At 47.5% G+C, this 17,403-nt stretch overlaps 9 protein-coding genes across 9 annotated transcripts; 3 read left to right on the forward strand and 6 right to left on the reverse strand.

The window, feature by feature from the left end:
- Positions 1–82: 82 nt before the first annotated feature.
- EYB26_007091 (uncharacterized protein) lies at positions 83–1,842 on the reverse strand (the record flags this gene model as incomplete). Its single annotated transcript, XM_054266363.1, has 3 exons — positions 83–1,111; positions 1,210–1,716; positions 1,768–1,842. The coding sequence occupies 3 exons, from the start codon at positions 1,840–1,842 to the stop codon at positions 83–85; spliced, it is 1,611 nt and encodes a 536-aa protein (XP_054122338.1).
- Positions 1,843–2,123: 281 nt separating this feature from the next.
- On the reverse strand, positions 2,124–2,529 carry EYB26_007092 (uncharacterized protein; the record flags this gene model as incomplete). Its single annotated transcript, XM_054266364.1, has 2 exons — positions 2,124–2,308; positions 2,370–2,529. The coding sequence occupies 2 exons, from the start codon at positions 2,527–2,529 to the stop codon at positions 2,124–2,126; spliced, it is 345 nt and encodes a 114-aa protein (XP_054122339.1).
- A 650-nt stretch (positions 2,530–3,179) lies between these two features.
- Positions 3,180–4,307, forward strand: EYB26_007093 (uncharacterized protein; the record flags this gene model as incomplete). The annotated part of the gene is made up of 1 exon (XM_054266365.1): positions 3,180–4,307. The coding sequence occupies one exon, from the start codon at positions 3,180–3,182 to the stop codon at positions 4,305–4,307; it is 1,128 nt and encodes a 375-aa protein (XP_054122340.1).
- Positions 4,308–4,579: 272 nt separating this feature from the next.
- Positions 4,580–6,047, reverse strand: EYB26_007094 (uncharacterized protein; the record flags this gene model as incomplete). Its single annotated transcript, XM_054266366.1, has 2 exons — positions 4,580–5,679; positions 5,729–6,047. The coding sequence occupies 2 exons, from the start codon at positions 6,045–6,047 to the stop codon at positions 4,580–4,582; spliced, it is 1,419 nt and encodes a 472-aa protein (XP_054122341.1).
- A 232-nt stretch (positions 6,048–6,279) lies between these two features.
- On the reverse strand, positions 6,280–6,987 carry EYB26_007095 (uncharacterized protein; the record flags this gene model as incomplete). The annotated part of the gene is made up of 3 exons (XM_054266367.1): positions 6,280–6,428; positions 6,648–6,660; positions 6,907–6,987. 3 exons carry the CDS (start codon positions 6,985–6,987, stop codon positions 6,280–6,282), a joined length of 243 nt encoding a protein of 80 aa, XP_054122342.1.
- A 1,672-nt stretch (positions 6,988–8,659) lies between these two features.
- Positions 8,660–9,794, reverse strand: EYB26_007096 (uncharacterized protein; the record flags this gene model as incomplete). The annotated part of the gene is made up of 2 exons (XM_054266368.1): positions 8,660–9,254; positions 9,304–9,794. 2 exons carry the CDS (start codon positions 9,792–9,794, stop codon positions 8,660–8,662), a joined length of 1,086 nt encoding a protein of 361 aa, XP_054122343.1.
- A 454-nt stretch (positions 9,795–10,248) lies between these two features.
- Positions 10,249–11,594, forward strand: EYB26_007097 (uncharacterized protein; the record flags this gene model as incomplete). Its single annotated transcript, XM_054266369.1, has 2 exons — positions 10,249–11,331; positions 11,382–11,594. 2 exons carry the CDS (start codon positions 10,249–10,251, stop codon positions 11,592–11,594), a joined length of 1,296 nt encoding a protein of 431 aa, XP_054122344.1.
- Positions 11,595–11,900: 306 nt separating this feature from the next.
- EYB26_007098 (uncharacterized protein) lies at positions 11,901–12,820 on the forward strand (the record flags this gene model as incomplete). The annotated part of the gene is made up of 3 exons (XM_054266370.1): positions 11,901–12,513; positions 12,591–12,690; positions 12,754–12,820. 3 exons carry the CDS (start codon positions 11,901–11,903, stop codon positions 12,818–12,820), a joined length of 780 nt encoding a protein of 259 aa, XP_054122345.1.
- An 810-nt stretch (positions 12,821–13,630) lies between these two features.
- EYB26_007099 (uncharacterized protein) lies at positions 13,631–16,882 on the reverse strand (the record flags this gene model as incomplete). The annotated part of the gene is made up of 2 exons (XM_054266371.1): positions 13,631–16,466; positions 16,518–16,882. 2 exons carry the CDS (start codon positions 16,880–16,882, stop codon positions 13,631–13,633), a joined length of 3,201 nt encoding a protein of 1,066 aa, XP_054122346.1.
- Positions 16,883–17,403: the final 521 nt, after the last annotated feature.

Here is a 17,403-nt window from a genome sequence, read left to right on the forward strand (position 1 = left end):
CTTCAGGCTAAAACGGCAATGTCCAGCTTAGTCTTGATGCGAATCATGAATGGGAGATCTCTCGAATCGTCAACCCAGACCGTCAGACCTGGACACAGGTATCCCCATTCTTCACGCGCCCGGATCGAGAGAAAAAATTGCGGACACTCTTGCGCTTGCTGATTCTGTTTCCATTCCCGTTTCCCTCTTCTGCAGCGTCTTGGTGGTCAGGAACTTCTTGTCTTGACTGGGTTGGGTAAATTGATTTCCCATCTGAAGCGAGACCGGTGTTGTTCTGCTGCATTTCGGCTGACTGCTGTCCTGCGGATGAGTCTGACTCTTTAGGTGCAAACTTCATCCAGAAGCGCTTGAGGGTGCCGTGCTGGTTTTTGGTGTGGTTGTCGATGACGGCCTCAGCTTCGTTGTCCTCCTGCATGCCGTCCTCCTCGCGGGGCTCGAAGTCAAGACCAGCTGGCATTCTGTTCGGTGCCTTGCAGAGAGTGAACACAATCGGTGGCAAAGGAACATGGCTACGATTATATCTGGAAAAGTACTTGCGACTCGCTTCCAACGATTCGTGACGGTCAGGAGGAGTAATGAGATGACCTCCAGTAGGAAAAAACCTTGCATAGGGGTGATGATCGCGGTAGACCGCGCAACGTCTAGTGAAAGCAGCAAAGTTTGAAGCCAATGTCACGGCGCAAAGAGGTATGAACTTGATATTGGGCGAGTCCTTTAGATCTTCAACTTCGGCTTCGGCAACGCACTCTGAGTTCCTGATGCGTACACACAGAGCCCACATATCCGCGTACATACGAGAGACGACGAAAAGCTCTCCGACACGTAGCTCAAACTCATCTGGGGCAATCAGCTGCTGCGACAAGTCCGTGAAATTTGGCGAAATAGAGATGACAAGTGATCCTTCCTCGATAGCCAATCGTTCTTCTTTGGTTGACCTTATGTCTCGGTAGGACTTGATGCATTCAGTTCCATCGGCGGGTAATTGGTCGATTGTTCTGATCTGCTGGAGACTGGACATCGAAAGGTTCCGTTGACTGGCGAAAAGAACCGCATCGATGGATGGATTACAGTCCATGTTGGTTGTTGAAGGCCCTCCTGTGAGGGTGTGTGACTGTGGCAATGTTGTGAGTCAGTGAAGTGATGAAAGAGATACATGCAGAAAGAAAAAGATATAAGCAGTTTGAAAAGGGACAAAGGGATAAAACACACAAAAACAGCAGGCTGGAACTGTTGGTCTCTCGGCGTTGCATGCTCATTCGCAAAACTGATGTGAGCTGCATTAACGATCAAAGGGTCTTGCACCCAGGTAGCGTTGGGCAACTGCACTTTCAAATTGTTTAAATTGTTCGGATTGTTCAGATATTGAGAGCCATAGAGGCCCATATCTGAGGGGCTATCATCAAGAAATGACCTAGGCAGCTTGACTACCTGGTTACTAGATACCCTTCCACACCATTTAGACGACGCAGAACAGAATTGACATTGCTCGCAATACTCGGCTTCCGCATTCGGATCATGGTTATATGCAAAGAAGGAGTACGGCGATCCATTCAATATAAGCTGCTCACGATGTATACTCAGGATGGGAGGACGGTGGAAGTATTCGGCATGTCTGCGCTGGGAAGAGGACAAGCTCCTGGAAGAGATGGAGTCGTCCGGGCCGATTTCCTCGAGATTCGCGGCTTCGCAGTGGCAGGTTTGACGGCGGCATATATACTATTATCATGTGTGAGTTTGTGGAAATCCTCAGAGAAGAGCAGTTCTTACATCGTATTCGGTATAGTTGCTTGATGGGAGAGAGGAGCCAAAGCTATGTCGTCGGGGGTAGTCCTGCTGAAACATGACGATACGCTCGTATGATACAGTAGAATAAAGTGGAATAAAGCGTTTGAACAATACAGAATGATTCGATGCTTTGTACAAGAATTGAAGACCGTACAGTGTGAGCTGAGGTCCTGAGTTGCAATCTTCCCGGTGTACACATGGAAGGAGCGACTGCCAATAGACTATACATTGATAAGCCAACAAAGCTGGAGTGACCATATAGTGCATTGCCGTCTCCATATATACATTATATACATTACAATCATGATCTTTCCTTCATCTCTTCTGCATAGATGCAATCACCCCTGATAACTCCGATTCTGATGCCTCAGAAACTCCTCAATCTTTTCATCTCCAGCATTATCAACATGCTCCTTCGCCGCTCCAAATCCATATACTGCTTCAACATCATATTTTTCTTCTCCAGAGCCATTTGTTTGCTGTTCATTGATTCTCAGAACATTCTCTTGAACGAATGCGATGGCTATGCATGTCAGATATGTCTCTTCTGTCTGCCTAGGAGTAAATGAACGGAAACGACTTACTCGTTTGGACAGCCTGATGCTGTCCAGTTACATCGGCGACTTTGTCGCCCACTGTATTTAATACATTGTCCGCTGTTTGGAGGATATTTGAGGTTGTGGTTGATTCGGATGTGTTGGAGGATATGGCACTATTCGAGGCGGCCTGTTCTCTTTGGGTCATATTTGAAAAGCGAAGCGGTTTCAACGGATGAGAAATCAATGATAAAAGCCCAATATACTGTATGCCAATGTTGTAGAATACCAAAAATATAGAACATTTGAAGTGAAATTCAAAGAGGGTCCGATGAAGATGTCCTCTTATGACGTCGTTCATAGCACCCAGGCCCACCTGTCTAGACCATTGGCATATTAAATTAATTTTTAACTATGTTGACAAGAAACATACCTTATATACGGTACGTAGAATGAAACATATACTTATTGCCCGAGTGCAAGGAAATGTATGTGCTGTAGAATCCCTACACTTTAGTTAACTAGTTATCTAAGTTAACTAACTTAACTATCATGTGAAATCTGATGATGTAAAGCGGGGAACGGAGATAGAAAAATAAATCCCGTATCAAATTTATCCATCCTTTCTTGTCAACCTTCTGTCCATCACATTCCACGTTCAGCTCAATAACGAGGGGGACATAGATTGTCAATCCTTTGAGCAGACCAATTTGTTTCATCGCAGTCATTTTCTCAAAGGAAACCTCCTTTTTAACCCAGACGAATCTTTTTATCCAATCTCAACTCAACAATCCCGTCCCCCCCGCCAACCCTCAGCCACTTCAAACTTCAAACTTCAAACCACAAACTACAAACAACATGACGATAGAACCACCCGCCATCCCCATAACAATCCTAACCGGCTTCCTCGGCTCCGGCAAAACCACTCTACTTCTCAACCTTCTCCCCCAACTGCCCCCGACCTACAAGCTAGCCTTACTCAAGAACGAATTCGGCGACGTCGCAATTGACTCCCAACTCGCCTCTGAGCAATCCATCTCCGGCGTCCGAGAATTATTGAATGGATGCATCTGCTGCAATCTCGTCGGCCAACTGGGCGACGCCTTGACTCAGTTAAGGACGGAAATCAAACCGGACAGAATCGTGATTGAGACCAGCGGAAGCGCGTTCCCCGCTACGTTGGCGATGGAGGTTAATCGGCTTGCTACCGAGAACCCCTCCACAAAGGGGCAGTTTGTCTTGGACGGGGTGATTAGTGTGATTGACGTGGAGAATTGGCAGGGATATGAAGACACGAGTTATACAGCCAAAATGCAGGCGCGATACACGGATTTGATTGTCTTTAATAAGTGGGAGCTTGTGGATGAGAGACGGTTTGATATTTGTCTCGATAGGCTGGGAGATTTGGAGCTTGAGGCGCCTACCCCCTGGGTCAAGTCTGATAGGGGCAGGGTTGATAAGGATGTGTTGTTGGGCATTGATGGGGCGTTGATTGCTAAGCAAGGGTTGGAAAGTGAGCATCATGATCATGAGCATGGCCACGACCATGAAGAGCATAAGCATGATCATCAGTCGGAGGTGGAGGTCCTGTCCTTGACATTGTCGTCCTCGCAAGAGAATCAAGTTCTGGATCTCACCAAATTCATAAACCTCCTCAAATCATCCCCCAAGGAAGAAGCATATCGCATCAAAGGGACGATCCGATGCTCCTCTTCTCAGATTCCTGAAAACTCTGACCCGACGTTCCTCACTTCCTCAACTACCACTCCTTCTTCAGATTCTGGGACCACTACGTATATCCTGAATTGGGCGTTTGGAAGGTGGACGTTTACGCCTACTTCTACGCCTACGAAGGATGTGGCCAGGTTGACGTTCATACTGGCGCGGTATGAGTCTGCAAAGTGGAAGAAGAAGCTTGAAACTGGAGACTACGTTAATGTCGAGGGTTCGAAAGATAGTGAGATCAAGGTAGAGAAGATAGTATAGATAGATATATACAAGCAAGAACATAGAGATACGATAGATAGATAAGTACATAGAATTGCTGAAACAAGTCTATTTCTATAATTGTTTCTGTACTTTGCAACAACTCAAACTTGGCTATACAAAGAGTGACTAACTATAAACATGAACTTTTAGGATGTGGGTTAACCACTATTATTGTATTCTATTGCATAAGCAAAAGAAAAAAAGACAAAAACAATCAAAACAATCCAAATCAGATAAATCAGAGCACGAGAATAAGAGATTATGGTCGACTAGTACTCCAACAAGGCGGATGCTCCGCTCTCGCTGGAAATATAGATGACATTGTGGTTGTCAGGAAACCCGTTGAAACGAGTGGCACTGCAACGAGTGTAAGCGCCCATGTCCTCAAAATACAACCAATCGCCCACATCAACCAAGCCTGGCAGGACAATCTGCTGGCTAATGACATCAATACCGTCACAGGTAGGTCCCCAGATGCTATATTCAACACCCGCAGGAGCACAAGGAGAATCACCAGCAGATGGATCAGGAGTAGACGAGCCTGAAGCGGTCAATCCTGGAGTAGGAGGAATACTGCCATTGGCACATGTCAGAATCTGAGCAACCGGGTGTTGGTGATCGAAGATAATGTTGGAAAAATTGCCATAAACACCATCGTTCAGATAGATCATGTAACTGCCCGATGAATTCTGTGGGTCAAACACATCGCGGCGAGCAATAACGTTGGCCGCAAGTGTAAAAGCTGCTGCAACGTAGTAGCGGCCTGGCTCAGCAATGATACGAACATGTGCTGGGAACAAATCGTCAACTGCCTTGCTCAAAATGGCAGCAAACTTTTCAAAAGTGTTGTCGCAGAAACCACCGCCAACATCCAGAGTGTGCAGCTCATAACCAACTTCAGCAGCTTGATCAAACACCCAGCGTGCGTCCTGGGCGGCTTTGAGGAAAGCGCCTGGATCTTCAGCTCCAGAACCGACGTGGAAACTAACGCCAACTACATTGAGCTCGAGTTTCTTGGCCAAATCCAACAAAGGGCGAGCAGTGTCCAAAGAAGCACCAAATTTCATGCTGAGGCGGCACAGACTGGTTGAGTCATCAGTCAGAATACGCAGGTACAATTCAGCATCCGGAAAGTCGTTCTTGATCTTATACAGCTCGTCTGTGTTGTCAAAAGTCATCTGCTTGACGCCTTTCTGGCGGGCATAACGAAGGTACGACCGGGTCTTGCACGGTTGAGCATAAATGATACGGCTTGAGTCAATGCCCGTCTTGAGAGCAAGGTCGATCTCAGTCTTGGAGGCACAGTCGAAACCAAGGCCGAGCTTGGCCATGAGGCGCAAAACCTCTGGGTCGGGGTTGCATTTGACGGCTGTATAGGTTAGTCACATGCACTAGAGAGAAAATATTAACAAACATACCATAGAAAGGCTTGATACGGCCTAGGTTCATCTTCCAGCGCATGTGCTGGCGATAGACTTCGCCCATGTCTGCGACATAGAACGCATCCTCCTCACCAGGCTCGCACCCCGCAATGTCAATACTGTCAATGCGTTTCTTCAATTCACCGAGTATCATCTCCTTCGGGGAGGAGTGACCCCGCAACACGAGAGCATCATTTATTCCATGATCGATATCCAAATGGGTCACGATAGCCGAATCCGGGTCTTTCGTATGAGGATGATAGTTGTTAAAAACGTATACATCATCAGGAGTAAGAAGCGAAGGTGCCATAACCATGCGGACAATCAGGGGAGTTTGTAGGCTGTAGAAAAGTTGAAAAGATATGTAACTGTGTTAAGGAGGGCGAAAAGATTCGCAGCTGTTGTAAAGTGGGCTAAGCCTCCTCGACCCTTCCCCCAGAAGAGGAAGAACCGGCAGAGTAACCCTATGCGGCAGCTCAAAGAAAATGGGAGAGTCAGCGGGTGGGGATTGGGGGGACAAAGTCGCGCCCGAGTCGAAGTCGAATAAATCAGCAGTCAGCAGGAGGTGGAATGTTGTTGAGAGTTTGTCGAAGACGGTACAAAGCGACAATTTGGAAGAATCGCGAGTTTGCGGCGGGAGCCGTGGTGAATGGGCCTTTGGGTGGTTCCAAAGGCGAGGCGCAAAGAAGTGTGAGGTCTGAATTAACCGAAACGTTAGATATGAGCGGAGAAAGACTTTTTTTGAATTGTCAGAAGACTGATTGTGGATGGAGAATTTTGAAAAATTCTGACGGTGACAAGCGTATGTGTGTTCTTAGGGCACGAGCGAACGGTTCCCATTTGACGAGAGTCACACCACTTTGACACAAGTCTCGACCGGACAGAACGGAGAATGAATGAAGGGATATCGACCTACCTGACAAGACAGACTATACAATTGTGTGAAGCGACAAGTGTAAGAAAAGAGAGAAAGGAGGCAGCGAAGGAGATTGAAATAAAAGGAAGAGCAGAAGTTGGGTGGTTGTGGCGGAGAGAAGAATGGCTTTGACTGCGGGGGGGGGACACAAACAATTTTTTTGCAGGGAAGGAAGGGAGGAGCAAAGGGCCCAGCCGGGCACCACTCGTCTTCCGGCCATTTTTCTTCCGCTTAATGACGCATTTACTCTGGTACATACTAAGTATAGTGTTAGCATACCTCTACTATGAGCGATTATTTCGGTTCTTTTCTTTTTTGCTGGTGATTTCGTTTCAGCCATTGCTCGTATACGTATGACTAAAAGGATGACTCTCGAGATAGTTAAGTAACTAGTTAACTTAGTTATTTGACTTGATTCCTTCAGTCGCGAGTTGAGCTGGGCCAATTCTTCGGACTGGCCAGGAACCATCTTCCAACCAGATATGCTCTGATCGCGCTTGGTCGCAGCGAGCTAGTTCTACTGTATGCAGTGCAGTGTATGCATGCCGTACATGTATGCAGCTCATTTTAGAATCCGATAGCTACTTGCTTGGAGTACGTAGTTCTTGCATATGTTTCGCACGCTTATCATGGACTAAGATTATTTCTTTGTTGCGGTCAGGGTGCGCGATTTAAGGCCTGCTTGTCTGTTCGCCTTGACCGCCTGGGCGAGGTGGGTATGTTTTTGATTAGCCTGGTTTAATTACTGCTCTATGCTTCCATCTCGAGAGTCGGCACAGAGCCCAATCACATAATTCGAGCATAGTGGGATGGTGGCGGTGAAATTTCACATGCAGCCAAACGGTAAGCAGTTGCTCTGCATATGCGGCCCAATTGTAGCATAGAACAAGCTGATATCAAATGACAAACAACAATTCCTGAAGAATATATTGTCACTTCCTAAGGAGTAGTCCCTGACCACGAGTGAATGAGCCTCTAGGGCTCTAGGTCAAATTTTGGTTCATAGCTAACACTAGACAATACGAACTATAAGTTTTTATTATGGCTCCCCCAACACCGCACTGGATCAACACATGCGGTTACGTGGTAAGATATATAATCTTTGGGCTAATTCGGCTCCCCAACTTAAGACTGGAATTCCATTCTATCCTACATGTATCAACTTGAGTTCGTTTGTTACCCAAATCCCACGCCATTACACCATAGTAATTGCATATAATTATCTGTCTGAAGTTAGAATAGAATGATGAATTCTTATGACTTACTAGTATCAATCTCCGTATAATGCCATAGTTGCCATCTGCGTTGACGAAACACGAATCTATATTGATTGAATTGTCGACAGTATAGATTCCACTGATTGCTCGACAATTACTAGAAAGCTGCCAAGTGTGTCGCTCAACGCGAAGCCTACCTACATGGATAGAATTGCGGAGGGTTATAGCGACTCCTTGGCATCGTAAATAAGAAGGTGAGGGCCATCACGACTAGGTACCAATACAAAGAGTCTGTCAGAAACCTCCGTCTAACTACCATCGAGCATATCACAACAGAGACACAAGGATAGTTATAGTTGTTGCAGCCTGCATATCGCTTGATTGCGAGGGAGGTAAACGAAACAACCAACCAACCAACCAAATCTACCACAGTGCAAGGTATTCCATCTTGCCAGGCTACGGGTACACACCTCCTTCTGACCCGTCCATGAGTTCTCTGATTCTAGAAGATGGCGAAAATAATCCCCTGACAGTTGGCAGATTCTTGGAATTATACTGCAGTAAGTCTGCGAGAATCATCACCGTTCCAGGCGTACAGAGCTCTCCGCGTGGGGGACCGGGCGCATCCAGGATTACCTAAATAGGTTCGTGCGGTCTAGACCCCCCACTGTCACGGTATGACAAGTTGATCCGTCCGCCAATCGGAGATTGCTGATTTGACATCTCTCTCCATAGTACATAGTACACATAGTACACATAGTACTCGTAGTATCTTCGATCTCTTCATTGCATATTCTATCCCTGTCGGTCGCGCCCAAAAAGATACATCTCAATTCGATCTTCTTCAGCGTATGGCGCCGGCAGCGAATGCGTTGATTCTTCCAGTACCACCAACGCGGATTGTCGCATCAGATCAAAAAACACCGCCTCGCTCTCATGCCGTCTCTTCAAAGACACCAGAACAACGGCATCGGGCGATGACCGAACCAGACGATCTAGCACTTGGACCAACGCCGGAAGGCTGTCGGCGTTATAGGTACAATCCGAAACCAAGACAAGATCAATTGGCTTTTCGGTGACATCTACGCCAAGCTCTTCATCCCAGTCGAGAACCTTGAATCGAATTTCTGATCCAGGTGCCGATTGCAGGAGTTGAAGATTACGTGCCATGATATCGTCTACTTCTGCGAGATCCGTGAGTGTCACAGAGCATCCAAATAGCATCTGCGAGAGGGCAATTCCGACGATACCACAGCCTGATCCGAGTTCGATGACCTGAAGATGGTTCTTGCTTTTGGCCTGAAACCGCGATTGAAGGCGCGGCATACTGCACTTGCCGGAGCTATTGTTAGTATCCCGTAGGCACATAATAGCTGCAAGCGCAGCGTCCCTGAGTTTCCATCAATAACTATTTTGTGGGTGTGTGCGAAAGGACTAACCATATATGCCGCGCAATATTGTTCCCCGTTTCCTCCCATATCCGGAGTCGAGTATTGTTCTGTAGCACAAATCGTCTCTCAATCAATTTCTCGGCCGGACTATTCTGAGCAACACTAAAAGGCGCGCTCCATCCCGAAATCACCAGTGGCACTCTTTTTGCATCGCTCAGATCAGTGTCCAAAGTAGATGTGCTCTTTGGCCCAATCGCTAGCACAACCTTTGAAATCCTTGAGGCGACTTTAAACGGGCCAATGGATATTAATAGCTCTCGTTTGCCAGCTTCCCAATTGTATGTATTTTCTTGTAGGATGGTATTTGATTTGGTACTTGGGTCGCTGGCATCTATCAATTGTGCTTGCAAAGCGACGTCTTCGGCAAGAAATGCATCTCCCAGATCGGTGGTGATGGAGATTAATGCCGAGACTGCGACGAGTCCAGGCTTGACAATTTGTGTTCGGGGTGTTTTCAGAAAACGAATGTAATACACCATTGCGAAACGCCTACTATAATTTCAGTATGAAAACAAAAATCGATTCCACACTTTTTGGTGGACGAGAAAAGAATTGTGGTTGATTGAGGTGATTGGTGGGATAGGCACCGCTTTATCTCAAGACTCATGGGGGCTTTATCTCACGTGCTCCGGGTGAGGCTAGACTGGTAAGTTGTAACATCACACATGCCATCATTGCTGACAGACTTCCTGTTTGTTTCCTGTGGCATGTTCAATGGAAACTCGCGACCAATTCAATAACAACAATATCCATGCCAGGGGTTGTCGCCATCAAAATATATGTCTACTGATGTATAGGTAGATATCTATTTCTAGTCACTCTCATGTGGACTCGTATCACAGCCTAGACTGTGCCAGGGTATCGCAAACCCCAACGGCAACCCTTCCTTCCTTCAGCTCAAATACGTTGAGCTGAACCCAGAATTCCGACAAAATGATGCGCACAAATGACCCTCGAATCCGTCAAACCCTCAACCAAATCTCCCACAACATCGAATCCGCCAACGAAAGCGCCCAGGAAGGCTTCTACCGCTTCAGCCAACAATACCTAGCACCCTGCTTTGCGTCTATCGGCAATTGTCTCGCAGAATGTACTGCACCATGTTTGCCAAATCGCGAGGCACAATTGCGACGTCGCAGGCGAGGTCGCGCCGAACTCAATTTTGATTTTTATGATGATTGGGATAATGAGAGTGCTAACGAAGGGATATTGGGATGGGGTAACGATGAATTGGACCGGCTACTGGCTGGGAGTGGGAGTGTTCGGGGTGGTGGTGGAGCTCAGCAGCCTAGGCGACAGCGCAAGATGAGTTATGGCGCTGCGCGGACGAGGAGGAAGAGTTCCATTCTTCCGGATCAGAGGGATGATCCTACGGTGATTCCGAAATCGTCGTTTATTGGATTTTTTGAGCGATTGCCCTGGAAGATTGGGCCTCGTGGTGTCAAGTACCGACCGTCGGCGGCTGATTTGCAGGAGAGACCTGGTCGGTTGCCACATGATGATGATTATATTCAGCCCGAGAGCTCCGAGGCACAACCATTAATAGAAGAAGAGGACGAAGAAGATGCCGAGAATCCGACCGGAACTGTAAGGAAAGGAAAGAGACAAAAACGGAATCGCAGCACGACGCAATCCTCGCAGGAAACGAGCAATTCGTTAAGTTCTAGAGGCGATCTTATATTCGATGACGAGGACGAAGATGCAGTACCTCTAGATGACGAATTCGCAGTTGTATTGGCACGTCGAAACACAGGACTGGCTTCAGACGAGCATCTGGCTGCAAGCGGAGGTCGACCCAGACGGACACCATCGGGCCAGTCGTCGAGGAGTGGAAAGGCTAGAGAACTAAAAGAGTCACGAATAGAGATTGATGCTGTTCGTACTTCCGAGATCACGTCCATGGCGGAACTGTCAAAGGAAGAGCAGGAGGCGGAAGAGGAGGAAGAATTGGAAATTGTGCGCAGACGCAGTGCAGCTCATCAGTTGGCTATTAATCAGGGATTAGCTCGGAATAGGGTAAGACTTCAAATAAGTGAATTAACGGCATTGCTGATCAAGTTAAATAGACTCCCCACGCAGCTCCCACGTCGGACTTTTCCAGCTCCAATTCTCCAGAAACCAGACGAAGCAACCCTGCTTCTATACAAGAGGACGATAAACCAACAGAACCTTTTCCTTCCTATCCAGTAACGCCCACATCACAAAGATCGATAACGCCGTTGTCTGCGAAAGATGATGAAGTCGGGATAGACGCCGATCAAGAAGATGCAGGCGAATGAGTCTGAAGCTGCGATATTCTTCTATTCTTTCTGGAGCCTTCAATTCCACTCGCACGACCTATTAACACTCCTGTATTATACCTATATATAACGTACAGAGGTCAGTGCTTGTCTTGCTGCGCTTGGTGCCAAGTATGCCTGTATGTATACTATTTATGATTTACGAATGAAGAATGAATATGATTGGCTGGGCTTGAACTGCATGCTTACTACGTCATGCCATCCCACTTTGTTATCAACACTCGAAGTCCTCCTCAATTCACCATTCTCGCAACGTCAATCATACAAACAGAAATATAATAAAAAATGTCGAACATCCTCATCATTGGCGCAACCCGCGGCCTCGGCGCCTCTCTCGCAACCCACTACGCCTCCCTCCCAACCACATCCACCGTCTACGCAACAACCCGCTCCTTCAAAACTCCAGAATCACCCAAACATGACAAGATCCGCTGGCTCCTCAACGTCGACATTTCAGAGGCTGACGTCGGTTACACTTTAGTCTCCCAAATCATCCCAGACAGCCAAACGCTCGACATGGTAATCGTGAACGCCGGCTATTTTGGTTCAGAGTCCTTCGATGGACCGGATTGGCAGAAAGAGGTCCGCATGTACACCACCTCCGCTATTGGTCCGGTTTTTGCAATCCAGGCACTCGTGAAACGCAATTTGGTCAGATCAGGCGGCAAGTTTATTCTCATTTCTTCGGAGGCGGGGAGTATAACGCTTCGACATGAGTCTGAGGGTGGCGGGAATTATGGACATCACGCGAGTAAAGCGGCTCTGAATATGGTAGGGAAATTGTTATCGCTGGATCTGAAAGACAAAGGCATAGCGGTTGGGATGGTGCATCCGGGGTTTATGAGAACGGAGATGACCCGGGGGGTTGGCTTCGATAAATACTATGAATCTGGAGGTGGTATGTGTCTCTTTTCTTCTTCAAGCCTTTCGTTTTTGGTCTTGTGGTGGATGATACTGATATGTGTCTGGGGGTAGCCGTGACACCAGATGAAGCGGCAAAGTCGTTGGTGGAGTTTGTCGACAAGGATTTTGGGATCGAGAAGACGGGGACGTTTTGGGCTCCTAGAGGGCCGAGGTGAGCTACTCATCATAAATTCTATTTCCGCATTTAAATTAAATGCTAATACTTTGAATCAAGGGACATTGGAACTGCTGAGCCGGTACTCGGCAAGAACCTACCTACACCTTTGGAGTTACCATGGTAGATAGCTATACCAATTGAACAATAGTCTACATTTCATTTATACAGTAATATCTACATTACCTAGGTATACATAAATGTCCTCACGTTCTTAGTCCGCCCCCCACAGTCTCACGGGAACAGGGCAGGTCTGATAAACGGAGCGCAAACCCAAACCCCCTCGCTCCAGCCACCTCTCGACCGTAGACAAGAGAAACACCCCTTTCGCAACACTAAGAAGATAAGAGTAGTCACCCCATTTTCACATACACATCACCTTTTTCACAAAAAAGATGACGGTATACGATAAACGAAGTAACCCCCATACACAATCTTCCGGCGCAAAAGCAGAGTCTTTCTTCTCTTCCAAGGGCTCGAGGTAAACCTTTTGATGGGGGTTAGGGGTTGGCCATGCAGGATTGATGTTGCGCGTTTCTGGTATCCTTGGACATAGAACATGTCAAGGGGACTCCTGAATCTGGACAGCCATTGAGATGGTTCCTGTTCCCATCAAATGCACTTTTGGTGAGAAAGTGTGGATGGGATTTGGGAAGGGCTGGAGATGAGTCTGCTCTGTTCGAAGCTGCGCGTGTATAATTCAGGTAACTTTCAGGAGATGGAGAGAGGGGAGAATGCGTAAAAAAGATAGAACATGGTTGTACATTGTACATGTAACAAGACAGCAATATGCGAGACACCTCTGTTCATCGTATCGTACAGGGGTATAAAAAAATTATATATACATACATCAAAACATGAAGGAAACAACAGAACGCCTGAGTGAAGCTGCATGCTAAGCGATTAAATGCTTGAGTTCAAATTGGATGAGTCCTGATCATGCCGAGGCGGCACTAACATCCTCAAGACCATCCGCTACATCAGCTTCCTGAGGCTGCAAAGAAAGCTTCTTCACAGTCCACTCGCCACCAGCCCCAAACGCAGTGGCGGTAAGATCCCCTTTCTTCTCACCCAGGACACAGAGTGCCTGACGGGGTGGCGCGCCCTCGCCACCAACCAGGAACCGGGCAGCAACTTCATTGACATCCTTGGCCGTGACGTCTAGAACTTGCTCTCTCCAGCGCTGATCCATTTCATGCGTCACACCGCTCATAAAGTAACGCGCACCTTCCTCGTCAACGCTTGTGGGCGCATCGAGGCCTTGGAAGATACTCAGTTTCGCTTCTTCGAGTTCTTGGTCTGTCCATGAACGGTCGCGGGCGAAAGTGCCTGTTTTCTTGAACACGCTCAAAGTGTTTATAGGGTTGGGGTCTCGGTAGCTGGATAGTGTGAAGATGCCCTTGAGGGGGCCATTGCTAGCTCCGGCGCCGTAGGCACCGCCCTTTTCACGGATTTCGGGGTGTAGGTATTTGTGAGTCAGGAGCTGGGAGAGGACGCTCAATGATGCACTGTTGGGATCAATAAAGGGGACGGTCTCCATGGCAAGTCCTGAGTAGTACACCTTGTATGGCATATCGTAGAGAACGTTGCCGACGGGAGTGGTGGGCATTTCTGGTTGATGCTGGGATACAGCAGCCATCGTTCCTGATTTGGGGAGAGCTGCTAGCCATTTCTGCAGCGAGGCCTCATTCTCTGCGGCACTTTCTGCTTCGCAAACCAGGCGTACGCGAAGGTTGGACGACTGAGATATGGCGAAGCTTTGAATCAGACGCAATTTCTCGATAATTGCATTGAGTTTCTCTGATGAGGTGGTTGCGTCGTTCAATAGATTGGCTGTCGCCTGCAGCTGAGCCAAACCGGATTGCTGTTCTTGAACCCAGAAACTCTCGTTCAAAGTAGCTGCGGCGGCATTAACTGCGAAGCGATGTCCAGTTCCAGCAACTGCGTCCAGGGCGCCGTTGGTCGTGGATCGGAGTAGTTCCAAAATCATGCGTGGAGCCTCGTTGCTGGTAAAGTCGGTCTCTGTGATGAGAGCGTGGATAATATCCAGCATAGTAGGGATGTTTTTATCAATAGCAAAACCGCTGATTTGCAGACCCTCCTTGTATTTACCAAGCTCGGTCGGCGAGGAAACCAAATAAGAAGAGGTAGAGACTCCTCCAGTCTTGAGTTTGATCAAATCTTCCCATTGCTCCATACTCCTTCCAGGTGTTCCGAGACGCATAATACAGTCATGAAACAAAGGCATCACCAATCGGAGCTCATTTGGCAGACCATCAAAGGGACTTAATGCTTGGAAATAGGTCAGACCATTGGTGGGAGCTTCACGCCACACCACTTCAACGTTATCAACCTTGGACTCTCGGATGGGTTTGCGTTCTTTTTGTCTTGAAATATCAGAGACGTGAAGCGTTGGCAAGCAGCTGACGTCCGCAAGTTGTGCGTCTTCTTGTACTTTAAGAAGATCGAGCTCGGATTTTTCCAACTCTGCAATAGCTTTCTCTGCAGAACCATGTTCTGAGATCAGAGCAGAAAGCTTTGAATCTTTACGAGCTTTTTCTTGTTCATCCAAGTCGGTATTATAAGTCGGCGATCCGACCATTGTGAATTTCATATAATTGTCGTTCAGCAGGTACTTTTGCACAAGAGACTCAAGGTATCCGTCTTCGGCATATCTTCGCTTGAACTCATTGATGACATCGTTCCAGGCAAGCTCTTTGATAGGATCGCTACCGTTGAACCACGAGGTCAATGTCTTTTCCATAACCCCAATACCAAAGTTCGCGGTCTTGTGTCTCAACGCAAGTTCTAATTGATGAAGGAAGCCTTGGACTTTTTCATCGTTGAATCCGGTGGCGATGACTTCTTCATAGACACCACGAATAACCTCGTGAACTTTGCCAACATCTTCTTCGCGGACGCCATTCACACCGATAGAGAAGATTGGCTTCTTGGCAGCTGTATCAAGCCCGGTGTTGGGCGTGAAGGATGAACCAAGCTCGCTTTCAATTAGAGCTTTGTACATTGGTGATCCATAGCCATCGAGCAGAAGTGAAGACAAGATACCAGTCGAAAATGTTTCCACAATATCAGTCGTATCGCCCATGAGCCATGAACTTGACGTTTTGTATTGTCGATCTTCACTAGTAAAAGAGTCAATAGGACCGGGGAGAGTAACCTCTGTAGGTCCTTGACTGAGATCGAGTGGCAGCTTCACATCCGTATCTGCACCTTTCCTATCAAATCCCTCTAAGACCTCTCCAATCTGTTTCAAGTGATCAGCTAACGGCATATCGCCGTAGGTCACTATCTTGGAGTTGCTTGGATGATAATTCTTCTTGGAGAACTGGACTAGCTGTTCGTGTGTCAGATCTGTGATGTAGTGAGGATCACCTCCCGAATTGTGAATTGCCGGAAAAATGCTCTCTTTAAACCGAATATAATAAAGATAGTTGGCATCAGACATTTGCCCCTTCATTTCGTTGTAGACAACACCCTTGAAGACAATATCATCCAGCTCTTTGGCCTGGGCATCCGACTCCTCTGCCGCCAGTGGATTCTCGGGTCCAAGTCTCCAGCCCTCTTGTTTAAAGTCGTCTTTCTTCAATAAAGGATGTAGTGTGGCATCGAGGTAGACGGACAAGAGGTTCTGAAAGTCCTGTTTGTTTGTTGTAGCAAAGGGGTATGTGGTGTGATCGGAGGAGGTAAAAGCGTTCATGAAGTTGGAAAGTGACCGAGGGAGCATTTTAAAGAACGGATCGCGTACTGGATATCTGTAAAGCGTTAGCTATACGTCAGCGTTGATTTTCCTGGAAGAAACTCACTTCTCGCTTCCACATAATGTCGTGTGTTCGAGAATATGGGGCACACCAGTGGCATCTGGAGGGTTGGTTTTGAACCCAATACCAAAGACATTGTTCTTGTCATCCCTAGCAACATGAAGATAATCCGCACCCGTCTTGTCATGTTTGAGAAGAATAGCGGAGAGGTGCAGCTCTGGCACATGTTTTGTCTCCTTCACTGTAAAGCCGTGAAGCCGTTCGCCTACCGAGGGATAGCTGCTGAGATCTGTCACGGTCGATGCCATCCGCCGCAGCCCCAACGCTCCCACAGGCCCTGACCTCTGAGACCATATCCTCCCGGGGGCCGCGAGGCCATTTCGACGTATGCCGGTAGCTAGGCGAAGCATCGCGAATTGCGATAGCTCCAGGTAGAGCTATATTAAGGTGAATCGATCGAGCAGCTGTACCGCAATTTCATCAAGCTTCATCCACGACCTCGGAGATTCGAGATCACAGTTTAGCGCATGTACCTGGCCCGTGCAATGTAGTCGTTATGAATCGTGCAAAGAATAATATACAAAAACAATAACTAATGCCGTAACGTTGTCCAAGAAGTACAGAATTACTAAGATCGGGGACGCCAAGAGAAGCTGCGAGAAAATTTGCGCTAAGCTCATTGGTCAAGGCGGCCTCTCGGTCTCCCCTCTTGCAATACTCGTCCTCAGAGGCTCAGACCACACTGAACACCGCAAGTAGAAGAAATCCCGCCAGAGTGCTTAATAGACCAACGCTGTTCACTCCTCTGGGCACGAATACACTATCAACTGCTGTTGGCCACGGTTACGGCAGCTTGCGAGAGATTCCCGTCTAACTTTCTACAGTCGTATGGATTACCTTGCCGACAGGACAGGTACGAGCGATCCGAATC

This window comes from Talaromyces marneffei, chromosome 5, assembly GCF_009556855.1.
Source record: "Talaromyces marneffei chromosome 5, complete sequence".
In the NCBI taxonomy this organism is placed as follows: Eukaryota; Fungi; Ascomycota; class Eurotiomycetes; order Eurotiales; family Trichocomaceae; genus Talaromyces; species Talaromyces marneffei.